Genomic DNA, 23,132 nt, shown 5'->3' with positions numbered 1-23,132 from the left:
CTCATTGGTCTGCAAGTGCTGTTTGTTTATAGAATAAGAGTGTGCAGCCCTGTTTCCCTGAAAGTGAGAAATGGTTTTGCTCCCTGTAATGCTCATGGTTAGGGAATTCAAAGTCTATCAGCTTGGAGTCTCACTGTATCCAGGATGCTCTTCTCTTAAATTCTTTTCAGCATTATGCTTCTGTTGTTTTCTGTCGGTGTCCCTTTACAGCAGAAAGGTAATGTATGACCAGATTCTTGTTCCTTAATTTCACAAGCAAAAACACATCTAAGTCCTCACAAGCTACTTTTGGCTTGTTGTGCATTTGATTAGTTTAGTAATCTGCTTTTCTGCAAGCATATTGGCTGCAGTGGAGTCTGTGGCTGCCATTAAATCCCCCTCTGGTGACTGTTGGCATCTTTCAGGGTCAGGGTAAATACAATACTAAACTGTAGCTGTCAAAAAAATGAGTGATGATTTTTGTGAATCAGGATTCTCGCCATTTTACTCATTTGGACACTTCTCAATTTGTCAAAATCCAGATTTTACAGTGTTAATTAGTGGGACTGTGTTAATCTAATAGGTGCTGCTGTGCAGAAATAGAAGCCTTGGCCAGGGGGATAATAGCCACCACTGTTTGTATGGATTGGCAGGAGGCTACATCCTCTCTTTTCAAAAGCAGGCTCTTGGATCCAAGATGCAGCCTTCCATAGAGAGCAGGGTGGTGTTGGCCCCCCACTGTCAGTTTGGAGAGAGCAGTTCATGTTGAAGAGCTTTCTTACAAGCCTGATGCTGAAGTTTCTTCTATTGGCTTGTACTCACTCTGGCTCCAATCACTCCCCTGATCAGTTTTGCTCTGTGTGTTTATCCATGCTGTTTATCTTAGCCCAAACATGCTGAAGGCAAAAGCAAAACCTGTTAGAGAGTTCTGCTGTGCATGATGCTTGAGAGCCAAAACACCTGTGATTGCTGCTATCAGCTGTGTGAGCGCTTCAAGATCAAAATTAAAAAAAAAAAAAAAAAAGCTTTGAAGTATCCTAAGGGATGCTGGAGTTCAGCATCTTGAGAAGGTTTGGTAGTTTACCAACACTTGCCTCTATTCTTCCATATTAGGTCTTAAATTTGCAAAATATAAGTAATTTCAAATCAGTGAGATAACAAGAGGTTATATGGCTGTGCTGCTTTAGTAGCAGGCTGAGTTAGGAAAGGGTGTGAGGAGAGAAGCTGCTTGTGGTGTTTGTTCCATATCTGTTCTTCACTTCCCTTTCTGCCCTTACACACTGCAGACAGCCTATTTTAAGGTGCACAGATGTTTCTGCTACCCTAGTCCTTGGTAGTTGCTTAAGTGGCTTCTTAGAGCAGCTGTTCCCTTGTTTATGTCTCTGCCGTTCATTTCATTGCAGTTCTTGGGTTTTTTTGGTGATGGGAATATGAAAAACCCCATGTGCTGATGCTCTGTTGTTTAGCCTTTATTAATTGTGTCCTCACTGGTGTCCTACCCTTCTGCAGGGGAGACATTTCCATTGTAGCTGGAGCCCACTGTTGTCCTTCTCTGTCCCAATTTTACTGCCAGCAGGGTGATTTCACCAAATGTGATGATGAGAGTGGGAAGATTTGCAGTAGGATTCAATGAAGAGTTTAATAAAATTTGCCTGTGGTCTCTCATCTTTCATCCTAGGAGTCGAGTGCTTGCTTCACTTGGTTTGATGTGCATGTCCCTCATGGCCCATTTGGGCTTTCTGCTTTGCTTTTTGCCATTAAATTGGTTTTCAGACTCGCTCAGTAGTGTGCCAGTTCCCTGATCTTTGCCATTGCTGCTGCCTTGCTTTGGAGGTGCAAATTGGAAGCTGGTGGCATGAAAGAGGGAGGTGGAGCAGTGTATTGTTTCAGTCCAGGAGAACAGAGAGCTGTGGGAAGAGCAGGATTTAACAGTTACTGGGACAGCATGGGGGCGAGCTCCTCTGGGAATTTACTTTCACTTAAAAAAATGTCTTTTACCCAGGTTGTGAAATTCAGTAAGTGATGTACATGCTAAAAGTAGCAATTGTAATTTTTTCTATAGCAGGTGAAAATATTCTGGATATATATTGTGAAAAGTCATGAAGTGCAGAAAATTAATTGACCTATTAGATTTTGGCTGTTTACATTTATTCTTTGCTAGCTGAATGGAATTATATCTTTATACATTGTGTTAGTAAAAAAACAAAACGTAGATAAAAGATTACAAATAGGAAACTTTATAATACACAAAGCTTCTTAAGAAGTAGCAAATTAAGCAGCTCTGGGTCTGTCTGTACTGTTCTAGAAGGTTGTGCAGATACTTGATTAGTACATCTCTCTTTAGAAGCTTTGATATCAGATTGCAAGACTACAAATAACAATTCTATCAAAACTAGTTCTGTAAACAATACTATACCTGTTAAGTTTGGTATTTGCTTGCATATTGTATTTAACAGTTCAGTGATTTTGTTTTAACTGCATGCTCTCTATCCATAAGTAGGCATAATTACCATTAATCAAGACCCCTAATCTCAAGCAATTATAAACTGTTACATTGTTCTAATTGCACATTTGAAAATAATGTCATTTTCTCATATAATTATGAGATGATCCGTACAATTATTTTCTGCCTTTCTTTTTATCTGATCAATGTTAATTTTGTGTGACCTCACAGCGTGTTATCTGAAAAATGCCTTTGAGACATGTAGGGTTTTTTTTGTTAATTTATGGCTGTGTTTCATATTCAGTAAGAAGTGATACAGTGCAACAGATTTTCAAGGCTGTGCTTTCAGCCATCTATGAACTGAATAATTTGTTGTATACTAAGAACTTGTTGGTGAAACAAAAGTGCAATTTACATTTAAATCATCTACTATTTGCAAATGCAGGTGCTTCCTGTTTGAATAGTACTTTGGTTAGTGCAGTACATAAAAGGGGTTTATTTTGATTTTTTAATTAAGTGGAATTTACGTGCAGACAGACAGACTTTCTCTATCAGCTTCCCAGACAGCAAGAATGAAGGCAGTTCATTTTCAGAAAGCACTGCAAGTCTTGGGGGCAAGATATAAGAGATTGCTCACTAGTTGATGTTGGTCTCACTTGTTGCTGTGTAGTTCTGCACACATTTTGTGTGCCAGGCCATTGGATGAGTGCATTTTGAACAAATCATCATCAATCTGTTGATTCATCTCAGGAGTTGAATGCAGTACTTACATCTGTAATTGGGGTAATTGTAAACCTCTCATTCTTACAGATAGAAATTCTTCCTCTTATCATTCCAAATTCAGACCCCAAATCTTTTACTGTGGCAGCTGAGGCCTACACTAGCTTGTATTTATTTCTCTATTCTTACTTGTTACATCACTAAAAATAGCAGATGATTTTGTGACCTATGTCTGACCTTCATGATTCACTTGTGGGTAATTTGCCTACTGCAATTACTATGGTCCTATCTGTGATGTTATTTAAACACTGGTTTAAATGGAGTATCACAGACTGCAGTGTAAATGAGCACCCACATTGCTGGGGACAACATGTTTTTCTTTATTCTCAGAAAAGAATATTAATGTAAGGGGTTATATAATTTCTGAGAGTTCTTGACATTCCTGGAGAGGAAACACTGGAGATTTTGTTCTGTCCTTAATAATAGCCCAACTTTCTTCCTTTAGTAGTGTGTGTGTTTCTGAAATCATTCTGGGGCTGCAGTCTACTGCAGTGGGTTAATTTCATTATTCCTTTGAAAGGAAGGAAAGGCACACAGCCAGCTACTTCTGTGCAGAAGAGTTCAAGGTTTAATATGCTAATGTATCTACCCAATATTAGACTGTAAAAATCCTTGGCTTTAATGTGTCTTTACTAGTAATAAAATGGTTGGCTAATGATAAATTAAGTATTTTGAGTTTGAGAATTAAAAAAATTAATCTAGGCAGGAATAAGTTTTCTTGCCAAGATAATTGTCATACTAGAGCTGCAATTTGCAGTGGGAATTGCTTGCTTCATAATCATCTAAATATCTGATCAAACTTCTGTTTTTCCTTTAAGCTTAATTGGCTGGACATTAATGGGACAGAGTGCTGACTTTATTTTACCTTTGCTGGCATGGAGTTGTACTGAACCTCTAGGTCTCACTTTGCCAGAGAGCAAAGACACAAGTGGTGTTTTCAAGAAATCTAGAGATAAAAATCTGGTTGCCAGCCTCTCTCTAATTTGTCACCTATTTCAGTGCTGTGCTGGCTGCCTTGTGCTGCTGCAGTCTCCTGTAGTGTCATGTTTGCATCTGCAGAACAGAGAGCAAACCAGGACTTTCTTAGAAACAGGTAATGCTGATCTAATACAAAAGTACTCATGGATTAAAGACTTGTCATGGTTAATTTGTTTTGCAAAGCATTTTATCATTCTTCACTAGTCATTGGGCTGCCCCGTATGGTTTTTGTTCAGGCACAAGTTAAGGTTAAACAGGGAAAATGTGTTTCTGGTCACTGCATTAATGATTTCCACTTTTCTTTAAACTGAGAATGCATGTTTTTCTGCACATTTTTATACCTGTTTTCACAGAGAAGTAGGTGGAAAGAGGGAGAGTTGTTCTCTACAGAAACTTGTAAAAAAAAAAAGAAGTCTTACAGCATCAAGAAGAAATTCAACAGAAAATCAGCAGTGTAAAGGCCTTGAGCAAACCTAAACTTAAATTACACTCTTGATGATCAGGGCAAAGTCCCATAAATTTGTTTTGCACAGTATCAAAGGTTTTTTTTGATCATAGAACTGTAGAGCATCTTAGCTGGCTTAAGGATATCTGCCTATAACACTCACCTGAATAAATAGGAAAGGAAGGAATGGGATGAAGGGATTTTTTTTTTTTTAATAGCTGATGAGAAGGTAAATAAACAGCAAAAAGGAGTTCTTCAGTAAGGCAAAATATATTTTTTATAAATATGGCTTCTTGATTGATTTACTTTTATCTCAAGTGGAAGAGATATGATACTCATAATTTAGTTCTTGTTTTGGGGGACAGGAAATGATTAAGAGGAAGAGCTTACTCAGCAAGCCAGAGCACTTATGGGTGGTTATCATCACATCTGCAGTCTCACTGCTCCTCTCCCTCTCCAGCCAACCTGTCACATATCACTGACCTGATTCACAACATAGGAGAGCTCCCCTTGAGGCTTCCTGTCTCTCCATTTCATTCAGGGCTGGATTGGCTGGGAGAGCCTCAGCCTCTGCAAGCTATCAAACCTGGCTGCCACAGCCTGCTGCTCTGTCTTGGGCTTCAGCAGATGGATCTTCTCAAGTCCTGTGTGTTTTCATCTGCTTCTCTCCACACTTGGAAACACTGCCTTTTTTTTTCTTCTTTGTGTTTATTCTTAAACCCATCTTGATGAACCAGCTGGCTTCATGACTGTGTTGTGTGAAGTCAGGAGGGCTGTGCAAAGGTCTGCCTCTGAGAGCTCTAGCTCTTGCCTCAGGCCTTGCTGCTCTTTTGCCTGAAGAATATAAAATGTAATGCGAGTTTTTATGTATTATTAAACTTCTGCTTATAAATTACTGACCCATGGCAGCTGCTTATTGCATATTCCATCTTCTGCTTTGATGCACTGTTGTTGTCACACTGAGGTGGGTACCGATGACTCAGCTTACTACTGTGATAATGCACTTAAAGCCTGGAAATCTGTCACTCATGGTATTTCAACACAGGTGCTATAAACCTGAGATGAAAAATAAAAGCATTTGCTGTCAAGCTATTTCTCCTAAAATTCTTCTGTCTTCTGCTGTGGTTTTGTAAGGTTTTGTGGACTACTGAATTGTTTGATGGACAAACAGTCATGTATTAAGGGTTCTGTGATGCAGGACATGCTCTCACAAAAGTAGGTGGTGGTCCTCAATTTGTAGTGACCTATAAAAAGCTTGTGCTCATCAGCCTTCCTAATAAAGCACCGATATTTTCATGTATTTTTATGACCTAGCATTTCCAGTCTTAAAGCCCTATGAAACACAGACTGATAACCACATCTTACCATGCCTTTTCTTTGTGATTTTTCTTCTTTTTTTCACAGCCCTTCTGTATGCCACCATTTTTGGTAATGTGACAACCATATTTCAGCAAATGTACGCTAACACAAACAGATACCACGAAATGCTGAACAGTGTCCGGGACTTTTTAAAGCTCTACCAGGTCCCTAAAGGACTGAGTGAACGTGTGATGGATTACATCGTTTCCACCTGGTCAATGTCCAGAGGAATAGATACTGAAAAGGTAAGTAAATTAAACTGCAAGGAAAGAAGTCACATCCTGAAAGTAGTCCATTTAAATAAACAGGAGGTACTGCCTTAGTAAAGGAGACAAATATTCTTTAAATAGTTCTAAGCAGCAGCTTCCCTTAATTTTAAACTTTCAAAAACAGTATTGCAGGTATTCTATCATACTGACATATAATAGAGGTAAAATTATGTATAATTTGATAGTGAAATGGCATGAAATAGTACAAAAAATGATAAAGGAAAAAGCTCAGTTCACAAAAATAAAGGTGATAAGTAAATAACAAGTTCTTGATTGTAACACAACCTCATGTTTTTTCCAAATGAGATTTTTTTTTTTTTTGCAATATATTTTGTGAGGTTGCTTGCAGCCCTGTGAGTCTGAATACAATTTTTGTGTGTGCAGGTTAAAGATATTAACAAAAACTGGAAGTATTTAATAATGTATTGCTTGAAATCTACCTTATGTAAGGCAAATGTTGTCACTCTGATTCGTTGAATTTACAAATAAATTCCCATTGTGTCTTTCAACATAACAGATGGCCTTTCACCAGAGCAAATGTACAAAAGTAACTCCTTGTTGCTTTTGTATTAGTTGCCAGCTTTTGTAGAGAGAGACAGTTTCTCTTCTGCTTGTAAAGAGATGTGATTTGTGGGGTGGATCATTCAGGAAATCATAGCAATGCTCTGGTCACCAGGCTTCTGGTTGGCAGCTTAATTTAGTATTCTGAACTGTGGGTGATGCAGTTAGAGAGCAAACAGTGTCATTTGTGTACAGCTGTTAAAGCATCGTTGCGAAGGAGGAGAACAGATGTGGCCTTGCACTGAGCTGCCTGCAGACTGAAGGGCACACAGGACACTGTTTGCTTTCCTAAATGGTCTTCAGCATATCTGCCATTTTTAGATCCCAGACATGATTCTGTCTGCCACACTAGCTTTCAGAAAGAAATGGTATTTTAGTGCTGGATAGCACTGGTTAGAAGCTGTTCTGCATGTTTTCTCACAATCTGTCTTTGTGTGGGGTTGTGATTTGAGGTAGGTGCATTTGGGGAAGGTGGAGAGACATCTGAGGATACATAGTGTAATGAGTGCTGGTGCTTTCATTCAGCCCCCATTACAAACTCCTGTCATCATTTTAACAAAACAACAAGAAAAAATTATTGCTATGTAAAACATGGTTTGGGATTTTTTAGCTTATCTTCAAAGTTCATTCTTGGCTTCCTTTGATAAGGAGAGAAATGCTTTAAGGATGCATTTGGAGACATCAGAGTAACCAAGCCAAGCACAACAATACCCAGTGTAGCCTTTGAGAATTATCTTAATAAACAGGAAAAAAGTCTCCAATTGTCAGGACACCAAAGAGCTTAATACAGTGCTGTTTTCAGTAACTGGTGTGTTCATAGCTCAACTGCTGCTGGCCATGACTGCTAAGCCAAGAACTCAGCTTTCATCTGCACAGCAAAAGCTGTGGCTGGCTGTGCCAATCCATAAACTCCCAGGTCTGAGCTTTGTTGTTTTGATGCCTGTGTAAAACTTCTGGGATGTCTTGTCATGAATAAAACATGTATTGCTTGTGAGACAGAGCAGTGGTGGTTGTGCTCCTCTGAAATGCAGCACAGCTTCCTACAGATGAGGCAGAGACTTAAATATGAACTGAGCACAGAACTGGTCCCATCACTATTTTGTCCCACAAATTTGTGTGTTCACTGCAGACATGCTAAGTTATTGGTCTAGAAAATGCCAGTATGACAAAATTTAACCAAGAGCTACTGAAAGATACTAAAATTGATGCATGATGATATATTTTTTACCTCCCATACAAATGAAAGTCTTCTTCCATTTGTCTGTAACTCTCAAATGTTTTTAATCCCTTTTATTTTTTGTGAAGTCTGGAAACAACTTCTTTAAATAAAGAATGGAAAATTAGTTAACTTACTCTAAGACTGCTATACCAAAAACTTTTTGGAAAATAACACAATTTAAAATATTCTCTTGTGTATTCAGGGCTTTTTGCTACTATTTCTATTACAAGAAACCTTTTTGTGTGTGATATTCAGGTAACTGCATGTATGTGTAATTCCAGTAGTAAAATTTGGCAAGAACATGCCACTAGAGAATATTTTTGTTGCCAGAGTAAATGAAATAATGGAAAAGACAGATATGGCTGCTGCCTGTGTTCCATGTTAAATGCTGGTCTTGCTGCCCCAGCCCATTCCTGTGAGAATTGGCAGGTTTGGCAGCTCTTCTGTACAGGGCAGCCAAGAAAAATCATCCATGAATGCCCTACACCTAAGCACTATAGAAATACATCTCTTTTTAGAAGTATTATCTGTAATAATATATCTGCCTGGAGGTGGGCCAATGATAATGATATGGTGGTGGAGTTACTTGCCTTTGTAGTACCAGGGATGATATCTGGAACCAGTGCCATGCACAGAATTAAGAGCTTGGTTCTCTGCTCAGATCTTGCACAGAACCCCATTTCAAAGTGTAGGCATAGCCATAGTACTTCCTGTGTTACCTTTATGTTTTTCAGGAGTATTTGCAGTGAGACAGTCTTCTCTTTCCATCTAGGAAACTGTGTGGGAGTAACTCTGAAGCTCAACCAGAGTGTTTCTTAGTTAGATGGAATAGTTATTACTAAGAAAATAATAAAAAGAGGAGAAAAAAAAAAAAAAAAAGGGCAGACTGAGACTACTGAGTGTTTTTCTCAAGTAATATGTCCTAGATATGCCTCATCATAGACCATCCCCCAAGGATTTTGTTATCCCCAAACCCTGTTCATATTACTTCTTTCCACCTTTAATCTGTACATGCAGCAGTGATTTTGTATTCTTTCCACTCTGCTGTCCGTATTATACTAAAACCCTTCAGAAATGGCCCTGGCTGGTACCTGCTGTGCTGAGCATCAGCTCGTGTTCTCTTAGGAGCACACATCATGGATTGCCATGAGGAGCATGGCATTTGGAACATCAAAAGCTGCCCAAAACAGCGTCATACCTTAAAGTTCCTTCCCTGTGTAAACAAAAACTTGTTAGTGCCACTGAGGGGTAAATAAGGATACCTGCAATTCTCAATGTTATGAGTTAATTAAATTTTAAATAATTTATTTTAGTTGTTAAAGCATGTAATTTGTGCAGGCTTTTCATGGAATCTGCATATCAAAAATGACCTACCCTCTAGAAACAATTCTTCAGGAAGCTTTTCTTCAACGCTTTCTTTACTGCTGTGCTCTAAGTTTTATTGTCATAAAAACCTAGGCCTTCTGGTAATTCAATATCCAGCAGAGCATGTTGCTGAGATGAAAACAGTGCTTTCTTTCAGATGATATGTAATGGCTTTGAAAGCAAAAGTCAGAAATTCAATTTAATAGGGAAAAAGAGAAAAATAAAATACATGCAATAGTACAAAAGAAAAAAACACTGACTGTCAGAATACAATGTGACACCCTGCTAGTTAGGGTGGTGGTAGCAGTCCAAATGAAGTGGTTTTGTTGAAGCAGTGATCCTGTAGAAAGGTTTGGTAGCTCTCTGGAAACCAGTGGGTAAAGGCAGCTTTGGTGTTCCAAATCTCAGTTTTTATCTAGGCAGAAATGGTTTGGCTCCTCCCCTGGGTGGAGCATCTCACAATGGGATGATGTAATTTTATCAGTCATGCAGTGGGACTCAATGGCCCATTAACAGAAGATATCTTCCTGGAGGAAGGATGGGTCATGTCAATAAACAACATTGCCCCATCTGGTTATTAACAGATGTCCCATTAGCAGAGGATATCTCCCACAGAGATAAGAATTACTGCCCCACCTGGTTTCAGTAGATGGTGATAGAATACATAGTTTTGGGCACATCTTTACATTGTAACCTAGAACATGTTATAAAGTAGATGTTGAAAAGTTCATATTGTGACTTATGTGGATAAATAGCATAACTATAAACCTACAGTCTGAGATTAAAAATTTTGTAAGAAGGAGGAAAGTAGTTCTTAAACCTTGCATTGTAAAGTGTGCTCTAGCAGTTGGAATGTAGAAGGGACGCAGAGGAATTGATTGCCTGATTTCCCTGCCAGGTTTTGCAGATTTGCCCTAAGGACATGAGAGCAGATATCTGTGTGCACCTGAACCGCAAGGTTTTCAAGGAGCACCCTGCCTTCAGGCTGGCGAGTGACGGCTGCCTCCGGGCGCTGGCCATGGAGTTCCAGACAGTGCACTGTGCTCCGGGAGACCTCATCTACCACGCCGGCGAGAGCGTCGACAGCCTGTGCTTCGTGGTCTCGGGCTCTTTGGAGGTAATCCAGGATGATGAAGTCGTTGCTATACTAGGTGAGTTCCAGAGCTGGTGATATGTATTTGCATAAATACAAATACGTGCAGCAATTTATAGACTCTTCTACTCGTTCTTTAAAAAGTTTCGGTTGAGTTTTACCACAGCCTGGAGAGGTTTAAAGGGCAACCATCTAATATTCAGATTGCTTCAACCCTGTTTCATCTGGTCAGTGGAAACTTTACTTTAGCATGGGGTCCTGGTCATTCTTGGGGTTTTCCCTGTCTTGACACATCCCTTTTAATTAGAAATTCCATTTAGAACGTCAGAAGTCTTGTTTTTGAAGTGCCTGGCTTCCCTGCCTCACTCCCACCACCCCCATAATAATCTACTTTTGCTGGAATTTTTCCAGTTAGATTTATTTAGGATGTTGTGTTGAAATAATGATTATGTATTTTAAAATCAAAGTAATTTAAAACACTTAAAGGTGATTTGTATTAACTTGGAATGGCAGATTTGGGTTGGTAGCTTTGAAAAGAAACTGATAGGGTGTCAGCAGCATTCTGAGGCAAAGCTAACAGAAAAGAGTGGGATAATCCAATAGATGTAGATGAATCATGGGGTGACTGGAGCATTGAGGAGGTGATACTTACCATTTGATTCTGTCATGTGATTTGTGATAAGGTAAATTGTCATGGTGGCTTAATCCTGTAACTGTCACTTATAGCAGCCTGAAAAAAGAGAATAAAATATCTTGATAATTTTACTTTTTGTGGACATATGCACTCTTCTCTCCTAAGATGAATACTGAAAAATGAGAGGGAAAATAAATATGCTGAGGTCCATTTTTCTCTACTTTTAAGCAGGATTGCATGTATAGCATGGAGTAAATTTACAGTTGTGATGAATCAAGTTGATAATACTTTGTGCTACACAGGAAGCTAAAAAGTTGAGTAGTTGGAGAATAACTGTTTCTCTTCTGTTCTGGAATCACCTGTGCTGCTCAGTGCTATGTGATATTTGTAACTTCTGCTTGTCTGTGTTGCACATCAAGAACTTGCTGCCTTTTGCCATGTTGAACTCTCACAAGTTAACATGACAAATGTAGAATGCAAATTAAGACTCTACAGTGTGCCTTTGACACCACCTGGGTTCAGAAGAAAACCTCAAAACATCTTGCTGCTCTATTTGAGTATAGGTAAAAAAACACTTCAAAATGTTCTTTAAAGATGCAAATTTTCTCTTCAACCTTTCTGATAACTCCTGAATTTTATCTTACCAGTCACTTTACAAAACCCTCAGCCAAGATTGCTCTAGGAATCAGTGTTAAGAAAACCTAACTCCTGCTCTCTGCTGCAGAGGGATAGCCATGGATAAATGAGGCTGTTCCCTTGGTATCTGGATGAATAGAAGTATTTTGTTGTTGCTCTTCTCCTGGGATGTAACTATTGATCCTCTTCCCTCCACAACTTTTTATCTTCTTTTTTTCTTTCTTTCTTTTTCTTTTGAAAATTTGGGGTCAGTTCCCTGGCTCTCACTCAAGTTGGTGAGTTTTATCCACATTTTCTTTGTGGATATTGTAAGTGGAGAGGAAAATGGAATGAAGTGGGATCTGTTTGGGATTCTGTGAGATTTCATTTTGGTTGGGCATCAGTTTTTGTGTTTCAGTTTCTGGACTAAGGAATCCCTTTCCTTCCACACATGCATATACCTTCCTCCCCCAGGGTGTGAAGACTTCTGCTGAAGATTTTTCTATCCTGAAAAGAAATTATGTATTTAACTAAGTTTTTCACTATTCTAAATCAATTGAACTTCTTTTTCCTTCAGCATTATGTAGTTTAATCACTACCCTACTGAAGGATGTGCCAGAAGATGGGTCAAGGTTTCCTCTATAACTTCTTTGTACTCTGTTTTCTTATCTGAAAAATAGTGGGGTTTTTTTATCTGGTTGTTGCTTTTTTTTTTAAATTTCATAGTTAGGTAAACTTGCCAAGCTCTTGATGGATGTATACCAGAGAAAAACAGGTATTACAAGGGGGAGGAGGGGTGAGTGCATTGTACAAGAAACAGGGTTTTTGCTGATCACTCAGCCAGAACAACCTATGCCATAAATTTTGTTTACCAGTCCCAACCAAGCATAGCTGTGAACACCAGGCATGTAACAGCAAACCATGTGAGGAATTCCATAGGGTAGTTTTAGTTGACAGGTATGTTACAGAGACTGTAATTTTCTTTCAGGCATTCTGGAAATGAAAATGGAAGAAAATAAGTGCACAAATTATTCAAGGCAAATTATTTGCCTTCACATAATAAAACAACCTTTGCAGCTTGCATTGCAGCCTGTATTTTCCTTACAATGGAGAAATGAATTGCAACTCTGAATCAGTCTGTGGGACTGCTGTACAGCATTGCATAAACCAAAGGCAAACTGCATTTAATCCTTAAAGGATCCAATTCATAGGAAACATTTTCAAGTTCTGAAATCATTTAACCTTGCAGATTGGCCTATAAGAGTGTATTATGTAGCCCTGGAGTGTGCTGTGTACACTTGCATAATATCTTTCCAAATCAGTTGCATGTAATACCCTGGAGACAGGTATATTCTCAGTTCAGGCTTATGTTCTTAGAACAAAACACTGACTTTGATTGACTTGAATTAATATGAGCTGGAAGAAATGCACATAGGCTAGCAGTGAGAAAAGATACTTTTTTGAGTGCCCCCTAAGATTGCTTTTCCCATTAATTTAAGTTGGCACAAACAAAAAAATAAGCAAATTAAAACCAAACAAACTCAAACCTGCATGTTTTAGTAAAAATTTAAAGAAATTTGTGCACTTCATATGAAGTTGGATTTGTTAGGATGAAAGATACATGCTTTAAAATCTATGTAAAATTTATGCTGAAATGCAAGAATTACTGATATTCATGCAATGCAATCTTTGAATTGGGTGTGTCAAAGAAACAGAAACAAAAGTGTAGAAAATGACCTCTCAGCCAGGTGATTGATTTATTTGTCATTCATTCCAATACAAATGAGTCAGAAAAAGAAGACTTAGCAAGAAAAGCCCCTCCATTACTATGTTTCCAATGTTAATGGGATTATGTAGAAGGGAAGTTTAGTGGTGGGAAGCTGCCTGGATGAGACACAGTTCTGTTTTTGGTAGTTTGCTGCTCTTCCACTGACACTGCTGTTACTGTGTAGGATGAGGTGCTGACGTGCACTCAGCACTCTGAGGAGGACTGAGACAAATCACACAGTCCCTGCCCTGAAGAGAACTGAGCCAAGCACAGGTCATGCAGGACTTCTGTTGAGAGAGTGTTTTCAACTTGGCTTTGCTTTTAACTTTCCTGAGCTCTCCCACTTGGTCTGATGCTGCTTTATCCACCTGAGACTGACAGTATCTCTTTGACTAGTGTTACTTATAAAAGACATAGCTGTTTATCTCAATGAGGTTAGAAAAAATGTGAGGCTTTGTTTCTTCTGTTAAAAACAATCAAGTGTTTATGTGCACTTCATTTGGCAGCTCTAGTTTCTCTGTTTTGGAGCAGATCTATCAGACTGAGACACTGACCACCTGAAAACCTGATTTTACTGCAGTTCTTTGAAAAGTTAAAACCTACTTGTGCTCAGGAGATAGGTTACGTTTTAATTTATCAAATAACTTCTGAAAAATATTCTTCCTGAATTAACTGTGTTCCAGGCACAGACCATAAGGTCTGACTGCAGCTTTCTTTGGAATATGAAGGAGAAAAGGCACTTTGATGCCTTCCAGCCATTTAGTCTGAACCTTTTCAATCTCTCCTCACTACTTCTTGAAAAAGTGCTGATTCCTGTGCTATGTTTCCAATTGTGTATGCTTAGATAATTTAATGAAAATTAAGAAAAGAATGTCACAGCAGCAAAAATAACTTTTTATATGTATTTTCTGGAAATACATGGAAGGGCTGGATAGGAGACCTTGTTAGTATCCAAGTTGTTTCAAAGTCTTTCTTCCTGAAATTGAGGTAATTTTTGACATTTGGGAAAATATTCCAGTAAAAAAACTAGAGAGAGGAAGGAGAAGACCCTTAACAATTAGGGTGAAAAGCTTATTTTTCTAGATAGCAATGGGGAAAGCAGTGTCTTGTACTTAAATTTTCAGACTGCTGCAAAATTTGTCAATTAATGGCTCCTAGAGGGCCTAACTGATCTTTACTTGTATGAGGTGTTCAAAGCTGCTGAAATGGTCCTGATACTTCCTGCAAGGAGGCCATGTGTGTATGGCAGGTAGGACTGGAGGTTAGTTTTGTGGACTTGGTTAGAGACAGGGAGCTTTAAGCTTTTATTTAACAACTAAAATCCAAAGCCCTGAAAGCCAGTGTGGTCTTCAGAGCTGAGCACTGGATGAGAAATATAGGATTAACTAGAGGATTCAGTTAAAAAGAAAAAACAGCACTCTCCCACCAAACAGTTTGTTCCAAGTGTTACATTCCAACTGTTCTGCATTTATGTTCTTGCTACCTTTATTTGAACTAAAACTTTCAAAAGAATAAACCTTTTTTCTTGACTGTTGGTTTAGCATCACAGAATATCCTGAGTTGGAAGGACCAGTGAGAATTGCTGAGTCCATCTCCTGGCTCCACAAAGAGCAAGTAAAGGGAATGAGGCAGGAAGGGAAGTCAAGGCAGGAATTTATTTTGAGTAAGGACCAGGTCAGTTTGCTGTTGCTGTTCCTTTTGTTGCTGTCAAAGCTGAAAGGCAACAACATGGAGATATTATGTAGGTATGCAAGCAACCCAATGTCAAGAATGGGATTTCTTGGGAGAGGGGCAGGGAGTGTGTAAAGGATGCACCTAGATTTATATTAAAGGAGCTGAGGAAATGAAATTTGCATGATCCTGAAATACAGATCTTGTATTGTTATTTACAAAGCTACAAAGTTGACAAGATTGAAGACTGTGGTTTTAACATGATGTTGTAGGAGACCTTGGTGTGCCATGTTTTGTTTCAGCAGGATATTAAATGCTCCATTTGCTTTGTGTGGAGAAATTCCTGCTGATTTAATTTGATCTAATTGCACTCTTAAAGAAATGTTATAAGAATAATTGTTTGTTTTCTTTACAATTGCTTTAGCTTACTCATTTTGCCATAAGCATTTCATTCAAACGTAGACACCAGAGGATTGATTCAGGTTTTGGTGGGACAGATTTGCATCCAGATAGGACAGTGCCAACTTCAAGGGCAACTGTGCCACAGGGATGGTCTGTTTTAGAGGAGGGACAATAGCAGTGCAGAAGTATTGTCTGTGTTGCAACTTCCACACAGTCGTGTGAAAACTGCTTTTCAGCAGACTTGAACATGGCGGATCAATTAACTGAGCCCAGGCTGCTTTCTGTAGATAGCAGTACCTGAGCTAACTCAGATTTCCTTGCTATGTGTACTACCCTGTTTTCAAAAATTAGTTCTATTATTTTAGAGCCTTTTGAAGAAGTCCCTTACTTCTCTGCTTCATTTTTCACCTGAATTTTAAACTTAGGTGCACCTCCCTGTGCTTAAAATGCCAAGCCCCTGAGCTCTCAGGTTGAAGAAATGGTTGCAGGATTATGGATGGCATTAAGAGTTTTCTGACAGTATCAAACATCACAGCATTGTTTGTGCTATTGAATAAGAAACATGGCCAGCAGTGCTTTGACAAAGGAATGACTGAAATTAAAATCCATCTTTATCCTCAGTAGTTCTATTGTGCTTTTTCTATTTATAGTTGAGAGGTGGGGTTTTTTAGATTGATTTATATTGACAGATTGGACAAGTTGCATGTTTCTGTGAAGTGATTCAATAAACATCAACTGAAGGAACAATTTTCAGAGTCTGATTTGCTCAATGAGTGTCCAGGCACACTTAGCAAAAGCATTGCAGATGGAGATCCAGCTAAACTTTTTAAAAGGCCATGGTATAAAGTGGTCTACATTAATGTAATATTTTAATTTCATGGTGGGTGCAGGAGCAGCACTAAAACTCTTATTGAGAAATAAAGGTTTATACCACGTGGTGGTTTCAGGCAGAGTGTTCCTTATTCCTCCAGATATCTGGGGAGGGTTGATATCAGGACTTGCCATTTTTCAGACTTTTTGTCTGTTTTGTGTCTAATTTCTGTCACATTAAAGCAGGAATTGCCAAAGCTCCTGTCCACTGTTGTTTGTAGATGGTTTAAGACTTCCCAGGGTATTGCAAAAACAGATTTTTAAAACATTTGATGACTTGCTGGAGTAGCTGAGGAGGAGGAGTGTTCCCTGTGAACAGAGGCCTCAGTAGGGAGCTTTTAGGCACATTTCATGTTTTATTGCCATGAATTTATACCTTTGCATGCATGTGGAAGAAGTGCCCCTTGGAAGCTGGCAGTGTCTGCAGGACACTGACAGCAATGATCCATGACACTGCAGCTAAAATTGAGATCTGGTGGGGATGAGGCTCTCTGTTCCACCACTGATTTTTTTTTTTTACTTTTTTAAGGGGGCAGTAGAGTTTTGTTTCTGTTTCAGAAATTTGGAGGAGGAAGAATAATTCTTTTTTCACTGAAGAGACAGCTTAAAAAATAAACACTAGTTTTTCTTTGTTTTCTCCAAATTTCAAATTAATACTTTTTTTCAGAGATATGTTTCTGTAACATTGTTAAATTTATACTGAGAGATTACCAGAAATGCTAAATAAAATTAAATATGAGATAGGTGCAAATTTCATTATGTTTTCAAAATATTTACTTTCTATTTTGCAGAACACAAAACTTACTATTTAAACTCTTGTGAACCTTTTTGTGTGAAATAAAATAATCAAATTTTGGGGCTTTAATGTATGTTTCAAGCAATACATAGAATATAAAGCCTTTCCCTAAGTAATCAGGGAAGTAACTCAGAGGATAATGCAATTTGAGCCTCTTTTATAGGTTTTTTGGGGTTTTTTTTGTCTGAGAATTAGCACTGCCCATGCAATGGCAACACAGATTGAGCTGTCTTTTTCCTATTACTTAACCAGTGCAAATACATTCAAATATATTTATTACTCCAATTACCTGAGCTACTACATATCCTTTGAGTTTGTACAACTGACCACATATTTATAACATTTTTATAGTAACCATTAAAATGCAAACAAGGATAAATGATGCAGATTCTCGTGAAGCTTTTTTTGTGAATAAACCTGGTAGGACCCAGTTGATGCTTAAAACATCAGTAGTGAAATGTAATCATGTTGTATTCTGAGAGACAAATAATTATCATAGCAACAATAACAGATTTTTTTGCTGTAACTAAATCATGTTGTTGCTACTCATCTCTAAGATAAATGTTTTTATTTTGCCTGTACAGTAATGTGTTTCAGCAGAGAAAATTGGTGCAGTTGTGTAGTAAACTGTCTGCAAAATGTTGCCAGGCTGTGGTTTACAGTGTGAACAGATATTCTGTGTTTCTGTCTGTGCACCAGGCGAATCACTGACAGAAATTTCAGTTTGCTATCTCTGTAACACTTACTTTGGTTTCTGTGCAAAGATACCCAGGGTTTTCGGAGGTCTAGTCAGAGGAAAAGACTAGTTTAAATCTCTGGTTAATGAAAAATAGTGTATTCTCTGCAGTGCAGCTGGTCATTCACTTTTCACTACGTGTCTCAGTTTGCACTTGAGAAATCTCAAGAAAATCCAAAGCAGCAAGCACCACTTCCATGCATCATCCCCTGCCAGCTGTGCTGTGTTGGAGAACCAAACTAAGGCTATTCAGTGGCTGTCAAGTTGTGCAATTTATCTGTAGGACAGATACTGAATACTCCACCTCAATGCCAAATGACAGCTCTGTTTTTTTCTGGCTGACAGTTTTTGTTGCATTAATGCACCAAGAGGAAAGATTATTTTTGCTCTAATGTCTTTACTTTCCTTGAATCTTTCTCCTCCCTGTAAAGTGGGAAAGTTTAAATTGCATGCCTTAGATTTGGAGGAAATGAGGGAAGGGAGGAGAAGGGAAGGATTTTCAGTTGAAGCCAAATAATCGTGTGATGATCACAGAAGGAGTTTGACCCTGGAAAATTTGTGTGTTTGCTTTTACAGCAGTTGGTGTCTCCCACTGCTTGGAGGTGGAGAGCAGATCCTGAGGTGCAGGCCAGTGTGGGAACTCCAGGGAGCTGTGCTGGGAAAGTCATTGTGGCAGCCACTGTGGGTCAGCATCACAGATAAATGTATTTGCTGAGCACCTAATTGCCAGGATATGCTCAGTGCTGTAGTGCCACCGAGAGGAGCAATGTTTGGCCATTCTATCTTTGAATCTGCTGACACTGTGTCAGATCCTAATTCTATTGTTCAAGCTTGTAGATTAGGGCAGATTGGGAGGGGACGTGACCTAGATTCTGCTTTTGGCTGCTGTAACAACCATTACAATTGCTTTGAGAATCGTTAGAACATTAATATTTTCTCTGACATACTGAAAATCCATGGATTCATGTGGATGTCTTCAAAATCCATACTCACTTGGAAGGTCTGCAACACATGAATCCATAGCCTCATCTTCTCCCCCAGCAATCACACCAAAACTGCACCAGGGCTTCCAGACACCCAGAACCCAAAAGGGGACAGAGTAGATTATCAGCCAAACATATTCCACATGAGTCATATTTTTTTGAAGTAGAGTGGAATATCTTCTGTCTGAGAGAAGAACTCTTCAATCTTTCCTCTTCCAGGAATGAAAAGGCCAAGGGATGTGGTATCAAGGCAGTACAGTTGTAATGTGAGAGTGTGGTTCTTTCCTCAGAATCAGAACACCTGACTAAGCTGCAATAATCAGATCTTCCTCACTGGTGCTGCTTTCAGGAGACAGAATGGATGTGGCTTGACCTTATGCCTGACTCAGGCTGAATTGGCAGTGCTAACAGAAAAATCATCTTTTCACTTATGAGATAAACAGCAAATTCGATGTGGAGAAGAAACTGGAAAAGAACAAACGGTTTTATAAAATATTTCTTCACGGTTTAAATATCTCAGGGTTTGGGGACTTGTTATTATAATTAAAACAAACAAGTAAACATAAAAGGCAGAAAACTACTTGGCTTCCCAATGCATGCTGAGCTGATGGTGGAAAAGGTCCTCATCCCACAAATCCAGCAGGGAATATAAATGATTGATGGTAAAAGCTTAGATCATCCACTTTAAGTGTGATTGACAGATAATGTTCCTGGCAAACATCTGGAATTCAGCAAGCTGGGAATGAGAAATGCAAAGTACTGACAAACAAGCGGCCATCTGCATTTCTCTAGCTTTTTAATCTTCCTTCAGAGGTAAGGTGAAATATATAAAGCCTGGAGTTATATATAAAAGAAGCTTTTGGCTCAGGTTCCCTAATGGACTTTGCCAACTACCTTCTGACTCAGAAGTATCACCATACCCTTCCTGCTTTCCAACTACAGATGGTTTTGATAAAACACCCACTTAGTCTGCCCCCCACCTTTTTTATTTTTTTTTAATTCCTTTTTTCACAGTGATTGATCTTAATTTGTGGAGAACATATATACAAAGGGAGATGGTATGCAATTCCTTATTATGCACAAGAGGCCAATTGTTCTAATGCAGTGCAGGTAATCCTGGGTGGAATTTTAATTCCTTCTTGCTATATAGATTTCTACTGTTCCTTCCCCCCTCATTTTTCTATAAATGTCATACAAGCCTTTTTTTTTTTTTTTTTTTAGAATCTGACAATCAAACTTAATACCTTTGGTACACATCATTTAGAAAATGGACTTGACAGAAATAGAGCAATGAGGTGCTTGCATGTGCCTTGCCTTGGAAACTGAAATACAGTGTAGGATTCATTTTCAGCTGTATCACTAGCTGTTAACTTCAAGGAAGTTTTTTAATGAAAGAAAAGAGTACAACTTATTTGGGTTTTTAGTTTGTTTCTTAAAAACAGGGTCTTTTGTGATCTGAGTTTGGTGCTCATGAGATGCTGTTCTCTGGTTTGGCTCAGTGGGCACCCAGCTCCTTCCTGTGCCGTTCTTGCCACTTATGGGAGGTGGCAGGACACTGCAGGAGGGAGGTTTTATCAGAGGGAAGAGTTTCAAATAGTGCCATAAGTGAAGGACAAAGTCGTGTCTTTCTGTTATGGGAAAAACAGAGTTAAATTTCAAAAAGACTAAGACAAAACAAACTTCTGTTGTACCTCACTTCTGGGTAGGCACAGCAGCTCCATGCTGTTTGTGCCTGGACTGTACTAATTATTCATCACATTACTGTGGGGCAGTAACCTAATGGTTCTCATTTTAAGGTAGGGAAGTTTGTCCCTGGTGATGTAAAGCAATACACTAAGAAACGAGTTAGAATTCCTCTGCCTTGTGCTTGGACTACCAGCTCTAACTGTTGCTCATCAGTGATGGCACAATTCAATGCTTGATAGATTCCAGAGCATTAATTAAAACAGTTGTTTAGCTAATTGCCTGGAAGATTGTGAATAAAAGCATATTTATTCCAAAGGCAAACAATCCATTTTTACCCAGTGAAGCATATCAGTTTTTATGGTGCATAAAAATTGTTTCATTTCAATTTTGAATATATTGTGTGTTTGTCTAAAAGCCTTGTAGATGATCTGTTTCAAGTGCATGAAAGCTTTTTTTTCTTTAGACATTTGTAATGTATCTGCTAACAAAAACCATACAAATAATTGAAAATGTGAAAAGTCACTGCTATTGAAAAGAAAAGGTGTTTTCTCTACTGGGCTGTGGGAGTGCCACCATGCTTGGTGATATGAAGCTTTTGTACTATTTCCAGGTATTGGCATTGTCCTATGCAAGAGACTAGAGGTGGAAGAAAGATTATCTTTATGGTGTCTTTGCCTAATTTTGTGCTAGCAGAACAGGTGGTTTCAGTGTATATACACATTTAAAATTAAAATGAAGTCTAAAGTGGTCAGGATCCAAACTGATCCAGGTGAGGTGGATGGTTTAGGTCTTGTGTGGAAGACCTAAACACATTAGAGTTAATGACAATTTACTGCAATTCAGGGCAGTTTACCATCAGGCTGATAGGTTTTTCTCAAAGAAAAAGTGCTTATCATCTAATGGAAGAGATTAGGTAAGGGTGGAAGTACAACTGAAGGGCTGAGATGGGAATTTTGAGTTTGATTTAGAAGTTTTCTTAAGATCTTTGCTTATGATAGTTCTCTTAATTTCATATAGGCATTCAAAAATTACTATTTAGGGAAGGAAATCGAAAAGAACCTTGGTGAAGTCAGTAAACTAATATATATTTTGATGCTTTGGATTTAAGAATTGCTGGGCAAGGTATTACTTAGAAGACAAGTATCCATTCCTACCACAACTTGATAGATATGGATGTATTTCTATATCATTGGTCTTGAGAGATGGGCAGTGATGATACAGCACAGCAGAAGTTTGGGAGGAAAACACATTTCAAAACAAGGACAGTGTAGCTTTTAATTATTAAGGTAACAAGTGAATATTTTGTTAGCATTATGTATTGGAAAACAGGGGTAAAAAAGGCCATTACTCTTGTAAATGAACCTGTAACTTTCTCGCACGTGCTTCCTCTTGTGCCCAGCCCGGGCTGGGGTGTAACCAGTGAAATCCTGACTGGGAGCTGCTCCTCAGTTAGATTTTGGTACCCAGAGTGGTGCAAATGCCATCCTTGTAGTATTCCACAGTTGGGATTTCACTGGTGGAGACATGTTCATGGGAAGGGTGTGAGGCAGTGATTATTTTCCTCCTTCCAGCGTGAAACAGCTAAACTTTCATGCCTTGTCATTGTTATGTTGGGGATAACTCATTGTGCTCTTCTTGGTTTGGACTCTGTTTAGCTGCTGCCTGTAGCTGCACTGATGTGTGATACAGGATGATTTTCATTGACACAACAGTGGGTAAATGTTAGCCAGATTAAGAAAAATCATCCACACAGATGTAAGAAACAGATCCTTTGTGTGACAGTTAAAAGGAGGAAAGGAAAAACCATTTCCTTTTAATTAATTTCTGTGAAAGGGATCAGAAGAGAACATGAACCAAGAATGAATCACTTTCCTCGATTTTTAAAGAAAAACCTTTATTGATATTTAAAGGAAACTTGTCACATAGAACACTTTTTAAGTATGATTTCTTCTTATGAAGTTTTTCAAGGCTGTTGTAATTAAGAAAAAGATAATGGAAAAAGTTATAAATTAAATATTTCAAAGTTGAGGGGTATTTTTTTTCAGACAGTGTTTTTTTCCTGAGTGCAAAAATAGAAGAAACTTGACTGTATGAATGAGATGCCTTTTGTTTTATGTTTTTGATGGGAATAGTGCTGTTATTGAAAGCAATGCTGTTGATTTTCTGTAGGCAAAGGAGACGTTTTTGGTGATGTGTTCTGGAAGGAGTCGACCCTCGCCCAGTCCTGTGCTAATGTGAGGGCTCTGACTTACTGTGATCTCCATGTGATTAAAAGGGATGCCTTGCAGAAAGTGCTGGAGTTCTACACAGCCTTTTCACACTCCTTCTCCAGAAATCTCATTTTGACCTACAACTTGAGAAAAAGGGTAAGTAGCTGTGATTTTAACATACATCATGTAAATTATCTCACTTTTAAGAACCGTCTGTGTAAAAAAAAATGAGTGGCTTGGATTCTGGAATTTTTTGTGGACCCCTTTTAT

The 23,132-nt window shown here is 38.5% G+C and overlaps 1 protein-coding gene across 2 annotated transcripts in view; it reads left to right on the top strand.

The window, feature by feature from the left end:
* The window catches only part of KCNH1 (potassium voltage-gated channel subfamily H member 1), a 169,175-nt gene that overhangs the window by 74,904 nt on the left and 71,139 nt on the right, over positions 1–23,132 (top strand). For both annotated transcript variants that reach the window (XM_079332858.1, XM_079332859.1), the window contains 3 exons: positions 6,030–6,229; positions 10,297–10,549; positions 22,822–23,018. In XM_079332858.1, the coding sequence (XP_079188984.1) occupies positions 6,030–6,229; positions 10,297–10,549; positions 22,822–23,018 (650 nt within the window). The remainder of the gene's footprint in view (positions 1–6,029; positions 6,230–10,296; positions 10,550–22,821; positions 23,019–23,132) is intronic.

This window comes from Erithacus rubecula, assembly GCF_903797595.1.
Source record: "Erithacus rubecula genome assembly, chromosome: 2".
Classification (NCBI taxonomy): Eukaryota; Metazoa; Chordata; class Aves; order Passeriformes; family Muscicapidae; genus Erithacus; species Erithacus rubecula.
The sequence above is the reverse complement of the archived record's forward strand: the minus strand, read 5'-3'. Positions and strand labels throughout refer to the sequence as shown.